Source organism: Artibeus jamaicensis, unplaced genomic scaffold, assembly GCF_021234435.1.
Source record: "Artibeus jamaicensis isolate MK-2021 breed Jamaican fruit bat unplaced genomic scaffold, CSHL_Jam_final contig_923, whole genome shotgun sequence".
Taxonomy (NCBI): Eukaryota; Metazoa; Chordata; class Mammalia; order Chiroptera; family Phyllostomidae; genus Artibeus; species Artibeus jamaicensis.
Window position 1 is genome coordinate 14064442 of NW_026522014.1, and position 24250 is coordinate 14088691.

The 24250-nt window shown below is 35.8% G+C and overlaps 1 protein-coding gene across 4 annotated transcripts in view; it reads right to left on the minus strand.

Annotated features, from left to right (window-relative positions):
- SNX13 (sorting nexin 13) overlaps nucleotides 1–24250 on the minus strand; it is a 129045-nt gene that overhangs the window by 85136 nt on the left and 19659 nt on the right. For 3 of the 4 annotated variants that reach the window (XM_037163918.2, XM_037163917.2, XM_037163920.2), the window contains exons 2-3: nucleotides 6468–6580; nucleotides 2479–2581 (exon numbers count right to left, since the gene is read on the minus strand). In XM_037163918.2, the coding sequence (XP_037019813.2) occupies nucleotides 2479–2581; nucleotides 6468–6580 (216 nt within the window). Of the gene's footprint in view, nucleotides 1–2478; nucleotides 2582–6467; nucleotides 6581–8262; nucleotides 8444–24250 lie in introns of those variants that run through there. The other variant, XM_053655042.1, reaches the window with a different exon arrangement.

The following is a 24250-nucleotide window of genomic DNA, read 5'->3' on the forward strand; positions in this document are numbered from 1 at the left end:
AAGACAGGTAAAAACACAACAGAAACACAAAAAAAGATTTGTACAGAGTATGGAGAAAGTGCTGCAACTGATCGAATGTACCACAAGTAGTTTGTGAAGTTTCTTGGTACTACTGACATTTTAGTCAAATAATTCTTTGCTGTGGGGCTGTCTCATGCATTGAAAAATGTTTAGCAGCACCCCTGGCCTCCGCCCAAGACTCAAAATATCCAAATCAATAACGTTATTGGTGAAAATGAAAAGTGGGCCTTTTATTTCACAGAAAAAATATAACAGACTTTTGGCCAATCCAATATAAAACAAACACTATTTCTCAAGTTAACACATATACATACCCAAAATAAAATCTATTCTTAACTTCAAAATTTAATAAAATCAGTAAACATTATTCAGAGTGTAAGAAAATTGAAAATATATAGCTATGTTGTCATATTTCAATGAAACAGGGATGTCCAACCTTTTGGCATCTCTGGACCACAATGGAAGAAGAAAAGTTGTCTTGGGCCACACATTAAATACATTGTTATACGTAATCACAAAACAACCTCCTAATGTTTTAAGTAGACTTACAATTTTTTGTTGGGCTGCATTCATAACCATCCTGGGCAACACGCAACCCATGGGGCATGTGTTGGTGACCCCTTAAAACCATATGTTAGTGATTCAAGTGAGGTAAATTATTAGTTTCCCTCTTCCTTTTTCCCCCTCCCAGACAAAACAGCTACTAAAGAAATGTATTTTAAATTGACTTTATTTAGAAATGATTTTTAGCAACTAATGAAAATTAACTCCTCTATATCTCTGTGGTTTTCAGAAAGATCAGTGGTCTGGAAACACAATGAAAAGTAATAGGGCACTCTTCAGTTAAAAATACAAACCAAAGCATACTTATATTTATATATATACATGTTTACATATATATAAAATATATGCCTCAAGTTTATACAACCTAAGATTTTTTTCATAATTCCTTATAAATCATTTTAGAAAAAACAAATCCAAATCACTATTTTATACTATCTACTTAAATATAGATTATGAAGACTTACCAGTCTTGACTATAATTTATGACTATTTCAATCTTAATTTTAAAAATATTTCCCATCTTGTCCTGACCAGTGTGGTTCAGTTGGCAAAGCACTGTCCCACAAAGTGAAAGGTCACAGGTAGGTTTGATTCCTGGTCAGGGCACATGCCTGGGCTGCAGGCCAGGCCCCTGGTTAGGGTGTGTGCAAAAGGCGGCTGATCTATGTTTCTCTCATACATCAATGTTTCCCTCCCTCTCTTTCTCCTCCCCTCCCCTCTCTCTAAAAAATAAATAAAATATATATATTTTTAAATATTTTATTTATTTTTTGAGAGAGGGGAAGGGAAAGAGAAAGAGTGGGAGAGAAATATCAATGTATGGTTGCCTCTCATTTGTCCCCTGCTGGGAATTGGCCTGCAACCCAGGCATGTGCCCTGACTGGGAATCGAACCGCGATACTCTGGTTCGCATGCCCGCGCTCAATCCACTGAGCTACGCCAGCCAGGGCTAAAAAATAAATAAAATATTTTTTAAAGTATTTCCCAACTTCTATATTTACCAATCAAATGGCTAAAGAATGATTCTAAACAAGAAAAAGGTTCATTTCCTTATATTTGTGAGCAAACTCAAAGAATACATATTAATGGAAGTCATAAAGGAAGACAAAGTCTCAAATTATTTTAAAAGTTATAGTAAGTATTAGAAAGAAGTTATTAATTAGTATGAAAATCAGTGGGATGGGGTTTTTAATTTCAGCAATACAAAAATAATACTCTATATATTACCTTCTCTGCATCTCCTAAACCTCAGCACAAATTGAACAAGTTAGTAATTGTAAAGTTAGATTCACAGCAGCAACTCCAGACTTCTTGCGTCATTATAAAAGATAAAACCATCCCAATCTCACAACGAGAACTGGAGCAATGCAAATCTGAGGCCTATCTGTATTACTATCTATCATACTCAATTCCATTTTTATTTACAATATATACTAGAAAAAGAAAACAGCAACATTCAAGATGATATAAAACTGACCCTTATTAAAATTACAAATAATCCATAGCCTAACTATAATCTAGGCTTCAACTGACTTAACAAAAAGGTACCCCTTTTCTCCCTCTGTTTCCTATGCTTTTTATTTCATTCAAAGCAGTTTATTTATTGACACAAATCATACATTTGCTACTTTGAAATTCTCCATTAAGATACAGGGAAAAACTCTCATTTTTTGTCTTTTCCTCAAATTTACATTCCCACTTTTAACATCTAAGAAAGCATACAAGGTAACTTTTTAAAATGCATTTTTCTAAGCACGATCAGACAGCTTTCATAAATTTATAATGAGCATTAATGAATTATAGAAAAATCTGCCAAACCATATACAGATGACCACATTATCATCACTGAATAGGACAGGACTCTGAGGTATCACAGTGCTTTCAACTACTTACCTTAGAAATTCCAGTTGATGTTGGAGGGAGATACGAGTGTTCACACTGCTCTAGGTATTTCTCTGAGTTTGTTTTTCCAAACAGGAGAGTAACCACAATACCCCTGCAAAAAATTCAATTATAGATACGAAAACAAAATTTTACTATAATCTAATACATCTATGACCAAATATGTTTTTCAGATTCAATAGATGGCTTACTGTTCACTAAAACATCAGTTTGTGACTTTGACAAGGCAAGAAATTGACGGATTTTGCTATGTTCTGAAGTTTAAATCAACTGTAAACATTTGTGAATTTATACAATACTGCCTTTCAAAGTTTTTTACCCAGTATACCTTTAGGAAAGTAAGTCCATGTTAAATAAATAGGCTAGCTAATAACCAAAACAAAAACAAATGAGATCTAAATCTAAACCTAAATCACATTTTCTATTGTTAACTAATCAACATGAGATATTAATATAACTTGCCACTATGAATATAGAATAAAGCTATATAGAAAAAAAACATGATCCAAATTATGATTTATTAAATAAGCCTGGAATTAATAAAAGAAAATTACAGAGTCAAGGTAAGATAAGTACTGGTTTAGTATTCCTTTAAATATTGACTAGATGCTATCAACATTTCTTATATATTAAATTTACCAATTAAATCTAAGCACTAATAAGTACACAGGAATTCTGTAAAGAAAAAAATCTAAATTGCCAGATGAGAGGAAGTTGGCCCCATTCAGGGCAATAAGGCCTTGGAGAATATGATGCTGAGTGAAAGAAGCCAGATGGTGAAAGACAAATACCACATGATCTCACCTATAAGAGGAATCTAATGAACAAAACAAACTAATGAACAAAATAGAACTGTGGGCACAGAAACAAGAAACAGACTGAAAGTGACCAGAAGGGTAGGGCTGAGGGATAATGATGGAAAGTAGGGGAAGGGATCACATAAAGAACATCTATGAATGACCCACGGACATAGACCACAGTGTGAGAATCTTACAGATTGAAAGACTATAGTGACAAGAAGGGAACAGGGGAAAATTATACACGCTCAGCATCAAGAATTGAAGATTCTCAAGGTTCTCTGCATTTTGTGGCTACTGCCACTTCAATGTCCTTCAGTACAGGCATCACAAAAGCAGGGAGGAGAGTGGAAAACACAAAATCAAATCAGCTTCTGTCGTCAACTCTGTTTTTGTCTCTGTTAAAAAAGGCTTTGGCCCTGGCTGGTGTAGCTCAGTGGATTGAGCACGGGCCTGCGAACCAGACAATCGCGGTTCGATTCCCAGTCAGGGCACATGCCAGGGTTGCAGGCAGGTTCCCTGCAGGCCGGTTCCCAGCAGGGGACGCACAAAAGGCAACCATACATTGATGTTTCTCTCCCTCTCTCCTTCCCTTCCCCTCTAAAGATAAATAAATAAAATCTTTAAAAAAAGGCTTCGAAATTATCAGCAAATTTCACCTGTGTTATACCTGCTGTTATTACTAAGAATTAAGTTGGCTTTGTATTTCAGTTTTACCTGGTTATAAGTAGACTTACAGGCACAATAAAATGCTTATATTAAGAAAATGATGTACTTCTAAAACCATCACCTTGAAACAGACTGATAAAACAAAAACCTTTGAATGCACAGTGACAGTAAGAAGCAGGCTCTCAAATAGTCTGACCTTACAAAGAGGTTTAAGAAAAAACAGGTGCTACAAATGATTACATAACCAAACAAACATAACAAAATGTCATTAAATAACTCATAATACCTTTTTGATTATAAGAAAAATATATACCCTTTCAACATTGTAAATAAACTTCAGAACTTACATAAATACTTAAGATTCATCTGTGAAAAATAAAAAGGTGGTTACCACAGAAAAATGTGTTAATTTCTCTCAAGCTTGTATTTTAAGAAAAAAGAAAACATATCTTTAAGAACTTACACAATAAATACATTAAGACAAATTATTTTAATTATATGAAGAAATGTTTTTACTTGAGATTGATATTTAAAAGCCTGTTTTTGCTTTTAAAATTCGAAGGCATTTAACTATACTAAGTTAAAGAGGGGCAATCATTGTTCATAATGAGAGCCAAAATAAGAAAGATCTGACTCTGGAATTATGGTACTCACTGACCATAACTGAATAATAACATCAGAGTGCTTAATTAACTAATCTCTTTTTGAGAGGCTTGCTAGTATGTAAGTAGAAGTTCCTAATTGTGGCAATGCTTGTCACTGGGATCAACAGTCTGGAACTCAACATTAATTTATGAGCCAGCATGAACTTGGATTTTCAGACCCTACCATGTGACTTAATGTTATTTAAAGAGTTTTTAGTGGCTCTCTCACACTCTCCAATGTCCCATCTTATCCAAAAAATTTTGCATACTTTACAAGTACCCAAATTTTTTTCTGAAAATTATTTCTTAATAAATTAGCAGATGCAAAAAGGGAAAACAGGTTCCCACAACTTTAAAATGAATGCACTCATCACCCTTCTCTCTTTCCCAAATTGTGTATAAAAAAGCAATTTAGTCTAAAAGAAGTAATTCTCCATCTCTCCATCTTCCAAGGGTTCCTAGGGCTCCTACCTTCCTCTATAAAGATACAATGTCCTCCCTTTCTGAAGTACTGGGAAATCCTTCTCCTTCACTTTTGCCAAGGACTTATTCAATTATTAAAGTAGAAGTTTCTCCTTTCCAATAAGTAAAAGCAGCTGTGATCCTATGCAAGAGAGGTGCAACCATGCAGCTATGCAATCATGCAGCCCTGGCCTTAATTTAGAACAAAGGAGTACAATTTAGAAGCCAAGTGGCTGCAGATCTACAGTCTTCAATCATCATTATAATCAACAAAGATTTTCAGAACTCCATTTATATGATTCCTGCCACTTCTTAATTTTTCGATAGTTATTATATCTAAGCAATTCTAATAAAAATACTAAAACTAAAATAAACAGTAGGTTTATGAACAGTCCTTTAGTTAATTCTCACTTGTTCAACAATCACTGGGTACAATCCCTATCTTTATAATGGCAACACATGACTTTCAAATCCATATCCTGAGAGAGGTAATAGATTGTAGATATATTCAGAAGCCACCCCTTTAGTGTCTTACAGTCTTTCAGGCCATAGTTCACATATGCTATTCAATTAAGTCCTCTACAACTGTGAGATAAAGTAACTCCTCCAAGTTTGGGGGTTCTCAAAAGGTATTTTTAAAAGAACTCATAGATATTCATTCCACAAATAAGTACATAAATGTATCATATATATGTATATACAATATATACATACACACATATATTAACAAAATGCTCATTTCAGCTAAGCTGGTTAGCGTACCTAAAAGAATTCTCTCTCTTGTCTATATATTTTCTTACATATAATTCATGTCTGACACCAAATGCTCTGCATAGGAAGCTATATAAAATCATGACTGAAACTTCTCTTGTAAAGGTTTATCAAGGCAAAGTAAAAGGCATAAACATTATAAACCAAATAACCATAAAGAGAAAACTGCAAAATCAGGTGTTGTTTGAATTTTCTTAAACAAAATCATCAGCATTCACTCAAAAAGTAATTTATGTTATTGTTTGAAGTCTAATCACTAACACAATATCTCTATACAAAATTTGATGCATCATCTCAATACAAGTTACTTACCTTGTTACTATTATAATAGATAAGGTAATTTCAACCTTAAAGAGTAACACCAAAGCAATTTAAAAATCTTAAAAAATTTCCTTCTATCACAAAAAAAGGTTTATATCATTAAAATTTTATATCAATTTTGAAGATGACATATTTTTGGTACCAATAACTATCATTATTTCTATTTCTATTAAGTGTCTTTAAAGCTTTGATAAAAACAATTTGTAGAAATAACATTCACAATAAATCATACTTCTACTTCTTTCAGTCATTTGTTTCAATTTTAAACAACAGAACATGACATATGAGTTGTAAAATTATCGCTAAGCATACTTACCCACCCACAAAGCAGAGGATATAAAATGCCAAATAAAATATTACAAAAGGTCCAAATGTTATTAGAGAAAGGACAATGACAAGGCCTCCCCATCCCCATATGGATAGACTGATCTGAAATAAAGCAAAAATAAATAAATAAATTAGGAATTAGGAAAAAAACAACAAAACTTTCACATTTTTCCTTTTGTACATTTATAGTGTTTCAACTACTATTAAAATATTTACTTTTGAAAATGCTAAGCACAATTTTGGAAATTTATCTTCAAGAAATGAAATACAAAATCTATACAGAGAAAGAGATTTATAGAACATCCACAATGATTTTTTAAATTTATTTTATTGTTGTTCAATTACAGTTGTCTGTATTTTCTCCCCATCCATCCCCTCAACCCTCTCTAATGATTTTTTAAAAGCTAGTGACAATGTAAAGGTACAACAAGAAATACTTATACACACTATTGAAGAATATGCTGGAATGAAAAATGGTAAAGTATAAAAACATTTGTATATTTATATATGCAATAGTATACATAAAATATAGACTAAAATTGTGTTTATTTAGAATGTTTCATTTTAAAACTAAGTTTAAACATAACTGTAGCATGACATTTTTAAAAACTAAAATTTGAAAGAAATCCATATCTCACTGAAAATTGTGATTTTAATGCAAACTGCATATAGAAATTTATAAAAGTATAATTACAAAACTTCCAAATCCCACTTAGCAGAAGTCACCATGAGCTCAACAAAACATTTCCATAAATTCTCCATACTTAAAAACAAACAAAAAACTATTTTGTTTAAAGTATATATTATCCAATAAATATATTCCTTTTGTTGAAGGCAAACTGGACCTTAGCAATTTAAGTCATCGTGAATAAATAAATGTTTTCAATTCAACAAGTCTCTCTATCCATCTGCCTCGCACTGTGAGGTATACAAGGAAGCATTTGTCCCACTCTTGCTGTCAATAAGCACAGAGAAGACTGTCTTACAGGAATCAAACAATTAGACGCTGAACCAAAAGAAAGTAATAGAAAGCACTATAAGATGCTAAACTGAACAAAATTAATGACCAAAAAACTATGGGACAGACAATAAATGCTGTGGATTATGAGAGAAAGGACAGTTGTACTCATTCATTCATTCATTTATTCATCCATTCAAGGTCATTGACTGCTTTTTACGTGTTATAAGTTCAAGGTGCTGGGGAAGCCATAATGAATAAAACATACTCTCCCAAGTCCACATTCAACAAAGGGAAAAACACAAGTATACCATCATTACATTTTTTAAAAAGGAACATTATTTATACAAGGTTTGATTGCTTTCATGCTCTTACTCTGTACCCTACAATAGTCTCCATGAGAATCTGGATGTAATTTCTGGCTGCTTACGACTATTTTGCAGTGATTGCTTGGTTACAGTCCAAGTGCTGCCACCTGGTCTGAGCCTAGAGATGTTGTAGACCTACTTCTCCCACCTCTGGGGTTAGGATGGGAAAAATGTGAAATTTCCCAACTAGAGGATTATGAGGTACCATCATATCATTTGCTGGCATTGAAGTTACTTTGTAGCATGAATTTGCCCTGGATTGCAGTCTTTCAGTTCTTAGTCCATAAGTAGCCAAAATGCCTAATCCAGAAGTCCTGTCTGTTAGAAAGGGAAACTCAAAGTGACCTCCTCTGTGCTACAAGAGTTCCAGAAGAGTGAACTCTGTTTACCTTGTAGTGGGATCCCTTTGATGGCATTTTCCTCCCACTTGCAATACAAGTTGGCAAAGCATTTCTTACCATTATCTCTAAACATGTTCCACTTTCTTCACAGGCATGCCATCAGGAATTTTTTTCCAATATTCTGGGAAAGGAAGGGAGGCAGAAGTGGGTGGGACATTTAGTGCTCTGCTATCCTCTGCTCTGGGTATGGGATATATACATATCTTTATAAGTTTACATTCCAGAAAGGGGAAGAAACAAATAAGTAACTATATAGTTATGTAAGATGGGGATGAGTGTTATTCTGAACAAAAAAGCAACTGTATGTATACAGCTGATCTAAGAAGCTCTCAATGATTAAATGACACATGAACAGACAGTTTGGACAAGATTTAATGAGAACTTGTAATATCGAGACTTCCTAACCTAAAATAATATGTTTCCATTTACTTTTATCTTCCTCAATGCACTCAGTGGGGTTTTTAAAGGTCTTCCATATAAGCCTGGCACAACCCTTTTCATGCGTATTTTCATTAGCTTTTTCCCTCATCCTGGTCACTGCCATCTTTTTAACCAGAAGCCAGGACTGCTGAAGTTTCTGCTTGGCCCTCATGATCTCCTCCATGAATCAGATGGGGACACTACTTCACCTACAAAAGTGGTCTCCTGACTTATTTCTAAGAGCTGGAAGTAGGCCTTGGTAATTAAGAATGAAGTACAGAGCAGTCCATTCCCTCTGACGATACTCTGCTGAACACGGCCAGATGCCCAACCACCGGAAATGGGCCATTCACTCCAAGTCTGATCCACAGGCTTCCCTGAAAAGAGTTCTTGTAAACTCTCAGGAAAGCTGAAACCAGACTATGACCCAGATACTTTATTCAACCTACCTCCTCCAGTGAGATTTGATCTAAAATTAGCAACATTATTCTTTCTTTACACATTTAGATTTATACCTGATAGTCAGTTTTTCCAAGTTTAACAACTTATTAAGAATATATTCATATATATTCAAAGGTTTTAAAAATAAAAGCAAGCAAAGGGGCTATCTCTAAGGATAAAGAACCAGAGCTTGCAATTGGAGGACAACACATGGGAGAGCTTCTCAAATACTCAGTAGTGTTGTTTCTTAAGCAGGTGTTTGCTATTTACACTGCATAAATTTTTATTTGTTCTTCTATCTGAAACATACCTTCCACAATTAGAAAAATTTTCAAAGAAGAATCACAATTAAGTTAATATGGGGAAGATTATTTAATGCAGTAATTAGTTTACATGGGAGAGATGCTCAACTATCTAAAAATTCCTTTTTAGAGTTTTCAAGTATGTTATTCATTTGAAAACAGTGACAAAATCACCAAAAGCAAACTCATCTATTCACTCAACAAATATCTGTGAATACCTACAATGTGCCAGGTGGTAGTGATTTAACAGTGAACAAGAGAATCTGGAGGATCCTTCCCTTAATTAAATCTGAAAGAATTGTTATATTCTAGAGACCAATAAAATCAAATGTTTCCAATCAAGCCAGTTTGGTGCTCATTGCTTTGTACGTAATCTGTTCACTGAAACATCAGAATAACAAAATGTTCAAAAATAAGAAAGTTTTATGTTATTTTTAGTGTTTCCATTTACATATTGGCTGATAATACAATCTCTTCTGATGAGATTAAGTAAAACATATGCCCAAATACCATTTTAAAATCTTGAGTTCTAACATAGGATAAAATTTAGGATAATTTGGTACTATGACAGAAACCTTTTCCAAATGCAAACAGGTATTACTTCAAGAGGTGACTTAAAATGAAAGCCAAGAAAAAAAAAAAAAGAAAGAAATGCACGTTACAGTGATTTACATTACAGCAATCCTTGATACATTACCATTTTCTTCTCTAAATTTAATAATTAACACTGAAATATCCGCATTGGCTGATGCTGTAGAATCACTGGCTCACCAACTATTAGTGAATTGGAAGAAACCTTCAAGATCATGTAAGGCAGTAGTTCTCAAACATTAAGGTTCTTGATTGCAGATTATGAAAATTCAGATTTTGTTCCAGGATGTCTGGGATGGGGTTTATGATTCTTTCATTCTAACAAGTTACTAGTACAGTTTAGAACAAAAGAAAACTACATATTTAAAACTCCCCAATGGTAACTTCTAGGTGCACTAAATTTGATTCAAAATTCTGTAACCCCAAAAGCTGTGAACACTAAAAGCTGCACCCAGTATTTTCCACATACCCTATTCTCATCAACCTCTCACAACTTAGGAAGAAATTAAGATGGTAGTGTATACAGCATAGTGCTCAAAAAGTATGGACTCTGGAGTTAACAGAACAGAGTACAAATCTCACCTTTGCTATTTTATTAATTGTGTAAACACTACATGCCTTCACGTCATCCTCCCTTCTCTCATGTGGCTGTTGTGAGGACAAAATGAGTCCATGCTCCAACAGTTAATTTGTGCTTAATCACTATTATTATTATTAGCTTTAGAACAGAGAAGCTAAGGCACATAGATATTTTCAAAAATTGCCTAAGGTCACACAGCTAATAACCCTAAGAGTGATGCTTGATCCTAAGCAAATCTCAACTTTCTAGCAAACCTTAAAATTTGTCAGCTGGTAAATGCCTTAAGCTAAAAGTCATGATAAGAAATAACATACTGAAATCATAAATGAGTGCTTTCTTTTATCTAAATATTAGTCAGTTTAATACACCTCCCAAGAAATTAGAAAACTACTTGTAAAGACTGTAACAAATCCCTGGTCTGAAATTAAAGTTCACAATTTTTATTACTAGAGAGTTTATCCATATATATCCTACATAAATAAAGGAAAGAATTTTGGTTTCAAAGAGTATTGATATATGAGTGTGACTATATAACTACCTTTACTGGTATGGCCTTAAGGACAAGGGCACACAAAGACATAAAAAATGACCCCTGTAGCCAAGCTGCTTAAATGACAATGCAAAGGTTCATGTAGGCCTCCTCACAATATAAAGCAAGTGGAAATAATTTACCTCCTGATAGTCTGTGTCTACCAAGTCATACTGACATTTTATGTCATTTGATCCTGACCTCTGACTTTTATAAAAGGAAAAGTAGAATGACAGGGTAATAGGAACATTGAATCACAAATTACAGGCTCCAGTTTGCCACCAAATTTCTGTATCACCTCTGCAAAATCACTAACCTTTCTTCGACCCAGGACTCCCATTAGCACAATGAAGGGGCTAAGTTGTAAGTTGTCATCTCTCAAATCAAGTCTAGCAGTAACAGATTGGTTAAGTAACTCCGCTCACGATGAGACAACTGATTCAACACAGAGCCAGGCCTAGACTCTCCTGGCTACACGTGATGAGTGGGGCTAAGTGGACACGGCTATTTCAGATCACATGGACAGACTGTCAGAGCTCCCACAAAACAGACCTGAGGCTCTGAAATGAATCTTACTAGAGTGTGTCAACCATTTTGAATTACACCCCCCTGGTATATCTTAACATATTATACGGCGCAGGGCTGAGAATCTTGAGGCTGATACCACTTCAGTGCAACCTGGGTCACAGAAATGGTATACATGAGTTCAACAGCACAAACAAGTAACCATAAGAGTGGTCTCATCGTAACTATAGATTATCTTCCTCCCACTTATTCCCTCTTCAGTAATTTGAAAGTTCTTCAGCAACTAGTTTCAATAGAATGCATTCCTGACATGGAACCGTGTCTCATTCAACATTATACCACAGTTTAACCAAGGTCCGGTACAAAGAAGCAGCTCCCTACATGTGAAACTCCTACTAGATAATGAATCTCCTACTAGATAAGTAAAATGAGTGGAGAATAGGAAGAGGAGGAAGGACAGAAGAGGAGGGCAGGGGGAAAGGACAAGAAATGGGAATGGCAGAAGGAAAATGAGAAAGAAAATGCCCCTAAATTGAAGTGCTCCTCCCCACCCCTACTTTACGGTCTTAGGCAGAGCTACATACTCCTATCAGCACAACCCAAACCAAGCACCCACCTTTAAAAAAAAATCATCCAAGAACTTGGTCCTTGCTCCCCCATGGGACTGATGTACTGCAACAGTGTTCTTCCGTTGTCTCAACATACGCTGACACCAACCCGCATCCTTACTTACTTTCGGGAAGGCAGACACACAGAGATGGCCACACAGGGATCATTGGTACATCTGCTGGGTCAACTGGTCCCAAACCTATTGTTTCATGCTCTAGGGCCAAGGGAATAAAGATCCTTTTCCACTCATCCCTACTTAAGGTACCTACTATATCCTTCTGAGAATTAGTAATACGGTGCAAATTTTCTATCCAGCCATTGAGCCAGGAGAGATAGAGGGCCTGTGGAAATGGTAGTCACTTTGATTAACTACCCTTTCAACGGCCTGTCTAGCTGGCAAAAACAATGGCCACTAGGTACCTGTGGAGTTTACCCTGCCTCTCCCAAATGGTGATGTCCACGATGACTAGGTTATACACATACATACACACTACCTCCTTTGTACTTTTAGCTCTTTGGTAATAGAACACTCTCCCTTATAACACAAGTATATTGTTCAATTTCTATACTCTTTCAAGAATGAATTATGCATATATATGGAGGTGATTACCTGAACAAATCCTTCATTTTTTCAATTAAAGCAGAAATCATAAAAGGTCCGAGAATATCACATAATTAGGACTTCTAGCATCCAATGATGAAAATATAAGAACACAAAAAAAACCATAATAAATTCAGTTTTTTTAGAACCAGAGTCTATTAATTACAAAATACTTGTACAGTCTGAAGTAACAGCAGACATTCATATTTGTTTATTCAATATTTGTTTATTAAGGACACAAACTAGGACTGTAGTTCTCCCTCTCCACCCACTGCCCATACTTTGGGAACCACTGAATTAGGGAACTAGAAGCAACTACAATTATTTTTTTTAAAGATTCTATTTTCTGAATGTTTTCCCTTATACAAGAATAATAATGAAATATTTAAAATGTGAATGGGATAACAAAACAAAGAATACTCCTGGCAGGCATCCAGAAAATACTGCCTCAAATTGCAAAACTACTTTTTTCAAGGTTTCATGAATTTCTGATAAAAAGCCTAGTAGATATACAGGTTGAAATAAATAAAATAGCTTTTTAGAAACTATATTTTTATAGCTATACATATTGTTTTTGTGCCTTAATAACTTTCAATAAATAGTAAAGATTTTTAAAATACATAATAAATTTTCAAACTTCATCAAAAACAAAATTGATTATTTTTCTTAAAAATGTTACCATTTGACACAAAGATACACACAGGGTGAGGCAGAAATAGGTTTACAGTTGTGAGTATGCAAAACAGTTAATTCTTATATTATTATTATATTATTTTCTGTATGAATAACTGTATATCTACTTTTGACTCACCCTATATAAACACATATTAATTGTATTCCTAAACAATATACATATATGTGTATATATGACATACAAAAAAGTAGTCTATCAAAAATAAATTAAAGCAAAAATCTTTAAGCTATCAAAGACAGTGAAATTTGTAATTATGTGAGCCAATAAATCCACAAGATATCAGAAAACACCAATTCTATGCATTTGGAACAAGTGCTATTTTTGTATCAGCATATTATCCTGATAATTTTTAAAAATTCAACTAAATACTAGTAAAGTATATATTGCGATCAATCATCCATGAAAGAGAGGGAGAGAGTAACATACAAACATTTGCTTATTTTTTTTAATGTACTGAACAGAATCTTTAAAAATAATGATCTACAAGGCACGGAGAAAATGGGACAGAGGGGACAGTGATAAGAACTAGACATCTCTGACACCCAGTTCCATCGATCTGACTTTGTAACAGTATAAATATTTTACATACAAAAAGCAATCTCCAAATCAAAAACAAAGTGAAACAAGCAAATCTAACTCTATACTATACACAGAAAATGTAGAATAACCAAATAAGCTATTTCAAGTGATTTTACAATATAATAATTTGTAAACTGTTAGTGGTATGTACTATAAAAATAATTTTAAAAAACCCTCAAAACATCTTAAATTGTGTCAGTAAAAAATCAGTGGTGAGCCCTGGCTGGTATAGCTCAGTAGACTGAGTGCAGGCTGTGAACCAAAGGGTCACCAAGTTGACTCCCAGTCAGGGCACATGCCTGGGTTGTGGGCCAGGTCTCCAGTGGGGACCACGTGAGAGGCAACCACACGGTGCTATTTCTCTCCCTCCCTTATCCTCTCTCTAAAAATAAATAAATAAATTCTGAAGGAAAAAAAAAAAACACTGTTGATAGTTCCACTAAAACAAACCAGGGCTGTTGGAAAAATGGCCAATTCCAAGTCTGGAGCAGGAAATGAGCTGAAGATGAGCCTAGAACACTTTGCCCTACCACAGTGACCAGAGGGGAGAGAGAAGGGAAGTTAAGGGGAAAAAGCGGAGGGATTTGGAGGAACAAATATGAAGGACACAGGGACGAGAACTAAGGGGGGTGGAAATGGGAGGGAGGTGGGGAGCACACACGGGGTGGGGGGTGCTGGGATGGGAGAAATAGACAAAAAACTGTACTTGAACAATAACTAAATAAAATTATTTTTAAAAAAGACTATTGAGGACATATCAAAAGAACTCACAGGATAAGTGAAGAGGCTGCAAGTGGCTACACATAAAATCATTAAGAATCATTACTGCAATAAATTAGAGCACTTCAAACAGTTCATGAATTTGCAGAGATTTTTTAAATTCCATTGATCACCTTTGAAGAGTGCTAAAGAACTCTTTTTAAAAATAGAGAATTAGGCATTTATCAGAGCAATCAGAGAGTTGATGAAAATTAAGTTTCTCTTTAATAAAATATCCAATACAATGATGAAGAAATGATAAAATTAGAATATCACCATACTGCAATCCTTAATATATTCAGAGTCTGGCAGTCATGAAGTCACAAGAGACAGAGAATGAGAGTGAGAATACTAAGCAGAAATTACATGCCTCTTGAAAGAAAAAGACAGACTGCAATCTATAAATGAGGCTTGCTGGGGGGGGGGGGGAATCAAACCTGATTCTGATTTAGCTAATGCAGAGGACTGAGAAAATGTTGCAATACAACATGTAGATGAACTAAGCAAAATTCACAATGTGGTAAACACTAAAGGGCAAAAAGTCCAGTTCCCTAACAAACCTAGGACAGAGGAAAAAGAGAAGGGGAGGAGAGACTCTGTGAGTTAAAACTGCAATATGTAGAGCTTACTTAACTTGATTTTTAAAAAATACAGTGGAAAAGGACAATAAAGAGAAGGAGGAGGAGGAAAAGTAGGAAAAAGAGAAATTGTGGAACTCTACAAATATTCTGTCATTTAATGATATTAAGTTACTGCTTCCTTATTAATAACTGGTATAATAACATTATGATTTGTTGTAATAAAAACAATACTTATTTTTTAGACATTCACAATGAAGTATTTACAGATGAAGTCATATATCTGGAATATGCTTCAAAATAATTCTGGAAGTAGTGAATGGGAGAAAGGTGAAAAGAACAGAATTGGAATATAATTAGTTGCAAGTTGATAAATGTCTAAGCTGGGCATAAGGACAGAGAGTCCATTACATTAATCTTTCTACATTTAACATTTAAAATTTTTCATTAAAAATATTTTAAACAAACAATAATCACAAAATTCACTTATACAGTAAATGCACTTGCATGTCTTAAGTAACCACCAAAGGAAATAAACAGACCACAACACACCATGTGTTTACAGCCCAAGGAATTAACCTGGGAACAGGTTTCCTATGATTGATAGTACAGCAATATACACTTGTCTATTCAATTAAGAAAAAGGTTCTTTTAAATTAGAACAAAGTTTTAGTATCCTATTTTGTGTGTGGGTATGTGTACATTTTATATAAGAACTACTGTCCTTCACAATAATTATTTTGGAGGGTTTCATATTGGGTTTCATATTTCTACAATTATTAGTTAACTACGTATTATGCCTTAATTACACAAAGGTGAATCAGAAAGTTTCTGCCCTCAATATGCTTACAAACTGAAAAGGTAAAATACGCAAATCATGAGAGGATAAATGTGAAAAGTGCCATAAATAAAAGGATTAACAACGTGTTTGGGGATACAGAAAAGACAAAGCCTCCAGAGCTTAAACGGAAACTCCTTTAGACTGCCTTCAAAGGCAGTTTTGCTTTGAAACAAGAAAAATCAGTCTCTTTTCTTTATAGTTACTTCTTTCCATCAAAATGGTATTATTTAAAGCTGATTACTAACTTTATGTACCAAAGTTTTGATAATTTTCAAAACCAGAAACTCCAGCTCTGGCCAGGTGGCTCGGTTGGTTGGCATGTTGTCCCATACACCAAAGGCTTTTGGGCTCAATCCCTGGTCAGAGCACTTACTTAAGTTACAGGTTCAATCCCCAGTCAGGGGGCATACCTATCTTGTGGGGTTCAGTCCCTGGTCAGGGTGTGTATGGGAAGATGGGAAGCAACCAATCGATGTTTCTCTCTCACACTGATGCTTATCACACCCCCTCCCTTCTTCTCTTCTCTAAAATCAATCAACACATCCTTGAATGAGGATTTAAAAAATAATTAAAAATTAAGGAAAAACCAGAAACTCCATGCAAAACAAAGATTCGCAAATGCTAAGGCATTTAGCCTTAGCTAAAAGTGTGCATTTAGCCTTGCACACTTTTGCACACACAAAAGTGTGCAACGGGGAAAGTACTCATTAATTCAAAAGGAGGGCAGAGAATATAAATTTCTCTCATAAGCTAAATAGGATGAGGTCAAAGTCAGTTAGATGAAGAATTAGCAATCCAATTGTAACATTCTGTAGTACATTTTTAAAATACACTTTTTAGCCCTGGCTGGTGTAGCTCAGTGGATTGAGCACGGGCCTGTGAACCAGAGGATTGCAGTTCGATTCCCAGTCAGGGCATATGCCTGGGTTGCAGGCAGGTTCCCTGCAGGCCAGTTCCCTGCAGGGGATGCACTAGAGGCAACCATACATTGATGTTTCTCTCCCTCTCTCCTTCCCCTCTAAAGATAAATAAATAAAATTTTTTTAAAAATACACTTTTTAATTGTAAGATCTAATTTTCATACAAATGGAATTTACTTACAAGGAAATGCTGATGCTAAAAGGAAACATGTATAATAGAACTACAGAAGTTCTGCTTGCAAAAATCATTGCTCTTCCCTCCCAAGGAAAACAAATAGAAAAGCCAAAGGTCAGGTCCAACATATCTCCCTGATTTTCCTATAGAATAAGTAAGATCCTTCCTATAAAAGTTGTTTGACTCAATAAAAAATAAATAAACATAATACAGTAAGTCGTAACAAATTTTACTCTGAGTTCATTTATTAAATCAGGTGCTCAGAATGTGAAACCCACTGATTGAGAGAAACATCATAATTCATTTGGCTTATATTCCTGAGAGAAAATACCAAAGTACAATGTATGTGTTTTATTTTTGTACTTAAAAATACAGCATAAAATAATAGAAAAATATCCTCCCTAACTAACCACTCTAATTTCAAGTCACAAATCATGGTACCCAGAATCAAAACCTCAACAAATAAGCTGAAAGTGGCAAGATTCGCTGCCAGAAAACTTACTGTAGATGGGCCAGACCTCAAACTTCATGACCCCATTACTACTCAATCTTCCAAACCAAGGGATCACACCTGTTTCCTTTTCCACTACAATCTTCTGTGCCTTCCAGTCAAGCTTTCTCTCTCACCATGGTATGCAAGAGAACCAAACACATCTCAAGATCTCAGTAAGGGATATTAGCTGGTCTTCACTACAAAGGGATCAAAAACTGGAGTGTTCCATTTGACCAAAATAGGTTTTCTTTAAATTCTGGATGAACATTTTTAAAAATTACATATAAATCAGAAATTCTGGCTTTCCTTGTGGAATCATATCCGTGCAAGGCAACAATGAGATAGGGCTGAAGGGCCACAACCCCCTTGAAAATGAGCCAGGTCCCAACACTAGCTATAAGGTTTACCAGATGCTGAATCTGGTAGATTATCATCGTTAATCTTATAACCGTTTTAGTGAAAGGAGCAAAATATTTATCTATACCTAACAAAAATGGAAAACAAAAGATAAACCAGGAGAGTAATCTGTTTTAAAAAATGGCAGTCTATTTCATAGTGGAAGTGAAAATATAAATATATATGCCCATTTCCTGAAGAGATTTGAATTTACATATCTAAGTATTTCCTTTTTTATTTTAAATTTAAGCATTTTCCCTAATTTAGTCTGACAACAAACACTTCAAGAGGAATAAACTAATGGCCTCAAGAAAAATTCAGTGGAGTGAAGGAGGAAAAAATTAGGAAATCACAAACAGTAAAGGCTATATATGGGAAATTTCTGAACTCTGTTAAAGTGGGAAAGAATAACAGAAATGAAAATGATTGAGGAAATTAATACTGCTTTGAAAGTATATCCTTGATTATCTTTAAGCAAAGAAAACCCACAATTCCCAGGATTCTGTTTTCACTCTCCTGCAGTCTTACTATATATACAACCCTGAGTAACCTTGTTTCCCAACCTACCACTTTTAACTACCTGATATATACTATGATTTCTAAAACCATGCCTCCCACCCAGATTTACCCTCTGAGTTTCTAAAACTTATGTACATCTGCATACAGAACATTTCTGCCTCAATTTCTCATGGGTATCTCAAACTTGCCATGTCTGAAATTAAATTCATTACATACTCCAAATATCTCCTGTATTCCCTTATTTAAAATGCATCAGTGCATACCCAATGATTGAAAAGAGAGTGATCTTGGACTGCCCTCTTACAACTCTCACATCCATGAATTAGTTATATTTTACATCCCAAATCTCTCTTGTGACCCCTCTCCTCCTCACCACCAAAGCTTCAGACAAGACAGACCTTCAGTGTAGCCTGAAAGACAAACTCCTGCCTGCCCTCTATTTTATTGGCCTTGCTGCCAAAATGACCTTTGAAAAAAAGATTCTGAGATACCTTACTTTTCCATGAGCAAGCCCTGTTTGTTTTGGTTTTATTATCTAGGATGGATTACTATTTTTCGGACTGTAAGACGCACCCCCCAATTGGGGAGGAAAATGCAGCAGTGACCCCACTCCACCTCCATGCCCCCCCACCATCCATCAAGCCAGGTAAGCTACACTCAGACTATAAGACACACCCCCTTTCCTCCCAAATTGGGGGGAGTGCATCTTATAGTCTGAAAAATATGGTACCTTTCCTCTCTAGCAAGATCTCTACCAAGTTCACTTCAAGAAGCAGCTCAAACTTGTATATTTCATGAAGCAAGCCTTCCTTCATAAGCACCTCTCCTTATTCCCAGATTGAGTGTTCAGTCCTTGCATTCTCTAACTCTGCTGCACTAAGGTTCTACAGTAGTTATTGATGTATATCTGCTTTTTCTAGACTGAAAGCTTCTTTTATCCATTTATTGAGGTCTATTATGTGCCCACTAGGCCAGGCTCTGTAATTTCAAAGATAAATAAAGCAATGATCCTGGCCTCAAGAAGTTCACAGTCCTATGAAAAGTGTGTGTGTCAACGCAGTAAGTAAAATGACAGACATGCATCAACTATTGCAAAGTACTAAGAAGGAGCATGTGGTCTGACCCCCTCTGAAGGGGAGGTAGGCAGCAAATCAGAGGAAGCATCCTGAAAAGGAGCAGTCTCAGAGGATAACAGGACACAGCCAAGTGAAGAATGGAGCAGCTGGCAAAGGGAAGACAACAGGACTAGGTACTGAAGCAAAGATGTTTTCCATGGGAAGTCACTGAAGATTGTTTTAATTTAAGAGGTAGATTGTGAGAAGCATATGGGACATTCAAGTTTAAGCTATTTTTAACTACCTGCGAGATTTGAAATAGGGAAACCCAAGAACAGGAAAAACTAGGAAGGGCAATTACAGTCATATTGGGTTGGCCAAAAAGTTCTTTTTTTTTTCCATCAAGGTGGCTCTAGTAGCACTTAGTTGTTCTGAACTTCATTCAAAACCATTTTTTTAGATTGTACTGTAACAGCTATCAGATCAGCAAGCATTTAAAAAATGTATCAAAACTGGTAAACTTTTATGTAGCCACTTTAATATTGAAGATGTAAGAAAATATACAACAATTTTGGTATATTATGCTTTATTATTTCCAAGGTGCTGTGACTGGTCAAATGTGCCAAAAGTGGTTGTGAAATTTCTTGGTACTATTGACATGATAATTCTTGGGGCTGTCTTATGCATTGGAAGATGTTTAGCAGCATCCTTGGCCTCACCCCACTAGAAGCCAATAGTGGAAGATAGGCAACATACTCAAAATATCCAAATCAATAAAGTTACTGGTGAAAATGAAAAATGTGTCTTTTATTTTACAGAAAAATTAAACAGATGTTTGATCAACCTAATATATGTATATTCATGTTCATAATGGCACTATTCATAATAACCCCAAAAAAGGTGGAAATGGCCCAAGTAGCCATCAATGAATGAATGGATGGATAAATAAACTATAGTAGCTACATACAATGGAGTATTATTTGGCCATAAAAAGTAATGAAGTAATACTGATACATACTGCTACTTGGACACATTATACTAAGTGAAAAAAGACAGACACAAAAAGTCAAATATTGTGAGATTCCATTTGTATGAAATATCAGAATAGATAAATCAATAGAGACAGAATATAGAATGATGGTATAGTGCTTGTCAGCTGCTGGGGAGGAAGAAAATAAGGAGCAAATGGAATAGATACAATCTTCATTTCGGAGTAATGAAAATGTTTTGAAACTAGACAGAGGTTATACAACATTAGGACTGTATTAAATGTCAAAGGATTTTTCTTTTTAAATAGTTAACTTTATGTCAATTTCAATTCCATATCCATTTTTTTAAATAACAACAACAAAAAAAAACCTGGGTCAATTGTTAGAAGACACAATTTCTAGGCCAGATGCTTATAGCGAACCTCTCTGAGGTTCAATTTGCCTCTCTGAGCCTCAATTTCCTCATTTACAAACAGGTTGTGAACAGATGATGTCCAAAGTTCCTCTCATTAACTGGTGCTCTATATCTGCAGCTCTGAATATTTAAAGAATTGTATCATATAAGAATTTATCGACTTCCACCAAGATGGAGACGTAGGTGGAGGAACCACCTTGCCTCTGTGCACAACCAAATCTAAGAACAACTATTTTTAACAGCAGTCACAACCAAGCCACACGGAAAATCGACAATACGGAGTCCAAAGGACAACTAGATACTCAGCTGGACCGGTAGGAGGAGCGAGGAGCGAGGCCAGCAGCGGAGCAGGTTAGCAAGAAAAAATTCCAGGGGTGGTGCGCGGTGCGCGCAGGCTACCGAGGGCGCTGATCGCAAGCGAGCTGGCTGCGGAGCGCACAGGGAAGAGGCGCGGCGGTCGGTAGGTCGCGAGCATTTACGTGGGGAGAAACCAGTGAGAAGGGAAGCCAGCGTGGGGCAGCAGGCTCGCACAATTCCGATCAGATAAACAAGCCCCAGGCGTGTGGAGTGACTGGACGGGCTGGGCTAGCGGAGAGGACCGCCATTGCTCCCTCTCTGACTACGCCCCCACACACAGCGTCACAAACCAGCGACCTGGGTCGCCCCGTCCTGGTAAACAACTACATCCGCTTACTTAACAGCACGAATAGACCAAAAATGGCTCTAGGACAACTCAGAGCCCCAGAACCGATAGATCTAAGTGATGAAGAAATAGCCAGTCTTTCAGATGCACAGTTCAAAACACTAGTTATCAGGATCCTTAGAGAACTGGTTGATTTTAGTCACAAATTAGAGAAACATATGGAAGCTAAACTAATTGAAATGAATGGTGATACAAAGGAAGCCAATAGTAATGGAAAGAAAATTGGGACTCAAATCAAGGGAGTGGACCAGAAGGAAGAAAAAAATGATCAAACAGAAAAGAATGAAGAAATAAGAATTCAGAAAAATGAGGGAGAAGCTTAGGAACCTCCAGGACATCTTTAAACATTCCAACATCCGAATTATAGGGGTACCAGAAGGGGGAAAGGCACAGCCACCAGTGGAAAACTTATTTGTACAGATAATAAAGGAGAATTTCCCCAAGCTAGCAAAGGAAATAGACTTCCAAGAAATCCAGGAAGCTCAGAGAGTCCCAAAGAAGTTGGACCCAAGAAGGAACACACCAAGGCACATCATCATTACATTAGCCAAGATTAAAATGAAGGAGAGAATCCTAGAAGCAGCAAGAGCTAAGGGGACAGTCACCTACAAAGGAGTTCCCATCAGACTGTCAGTGAATTTCTCAAAAGAGACCTTACAGGCAAGAAGGGGCTGGAAAGAGGTATTCCAAGTCATGAAAACCAAAGATCTACAACCAAGATTGCTCTACCCAGCAAAGTTTTCATTTAGAATGGAAGGACAGATAAAGTGCTTCTCAGATAAGGTCAAATTCAAGGAGTTCATCATCACCAAGCCCTTATTATATGAAATGTTAAAGGGACTTACCTAAGAAAAAGAAGATAAAAAAGATGAACAGTGAAAGGACAGCAAACTCACAGTTATTAAGAACCACACCTAAAACAAAAGCAAACTAAGAGGACAGCTAGATCAGGAGCAGAACCATAGAAATGAAGATCTCATGGAGGGTTAGCAACAGGGGAGTGGGAGGAGGGGAAGGGGGGAGAAGGTACAGAAAATAAGTAGCATAGACAGTAGATAGAAAATAGATAGGGGGGAGGGTAAGAATAGTAGGGGAAATACAGAATCTAAAGAATTTGAGACACGTGCTCATGAACTAAAGGGGGAAATGGTGGGGGAGGGGTATGCAGGGTGGAGGGGAATGGAGGGGGGGAATAGAGCAAATGTAATGGCATAATCAATAAAAAAAAGTTAAAAAAAAAAGAATTTACCTAAAAAACAAAGCATGAAGTACTGCATTAATGTTCTCAGCAAAAGTTTTACAGGAAAGTCATTAGAAAGTTTAACAAAATTGCTTCTCATAATGACTTTAAATAAAAGTGGCCCTAAGCATTAAAAGGCAATTCAATGAAAGCAATTCTGCAAGGAGTAAAAACTAATGTGTTCTAAGAGTATAGTTTTCTGGTATCCAAGGACAGAAATTAGATAACCTAACCACAGTTATAAATATACAAGTAAGTAAATAGATGAAATTAGAGAATCTAGAAAGGTTAACTAACTCTTGGGATTTTTTCCTCCGGTATTAATTCTCTGGGGCTTTAGGAGACACTAAGTGTCACAAAGTCTGAGGTCACTGAGTGTTGGCAGTCTGCATTTCTGTTTTAGAGTTAATACACATGTCCCTAAAAATGAGACAGGCCATAAAAACTGAAGAAACTCCTAACAAGTGTTGTCACAACCCTACTTTTTTAAAGTGACAGACTATAGCAAAGTTGATTGAATAACCAAAGCCAAAATTTTCCTCAAATGTAGCTTGGATATATTTCAACATAAATGTTGACCTGACTTATCAGAATTTCCTACAATACAGTATAGTAAAAATAATTTGGCCTGGAAAATTTAAGCCAAGTGATGTCAGCTTCCATGCTGAAAAAAAGAAATAATCTTATTTAACAGTCCTACAAACAGTCTGAATCTGTAAAATGTACCACAGATGACTGAAACAATGAACTTGCTGTGCAGAATTTTTTTTAATTTATTTTAATTGTTGTTCAAGTACAGTTTTCTGTCTTTAACTCCCATCCCAGGCCACCCCCCCCCCCCCCCAGTGCTTCCCACCTCCCTCCCATTTCCACCTGCCTTAGTTTTTATCCATGTGTCCTTTATACTTGGTTCCGGTAAACCCTTCCCCTTTTCCCCTGAAATTCCCTCCCCTCTCCCCTCTGGTCACTGTCAGCCTGTTCTCTATTTATTTCAGTGTCTTTGGTTATATTTTGCTTGCTTGTTTGTTTGTTTTGTTGTTTAGGTTCCTTAAAGGTGAGATCATATGGTATTTGTCTTTCACTGCCTGGCT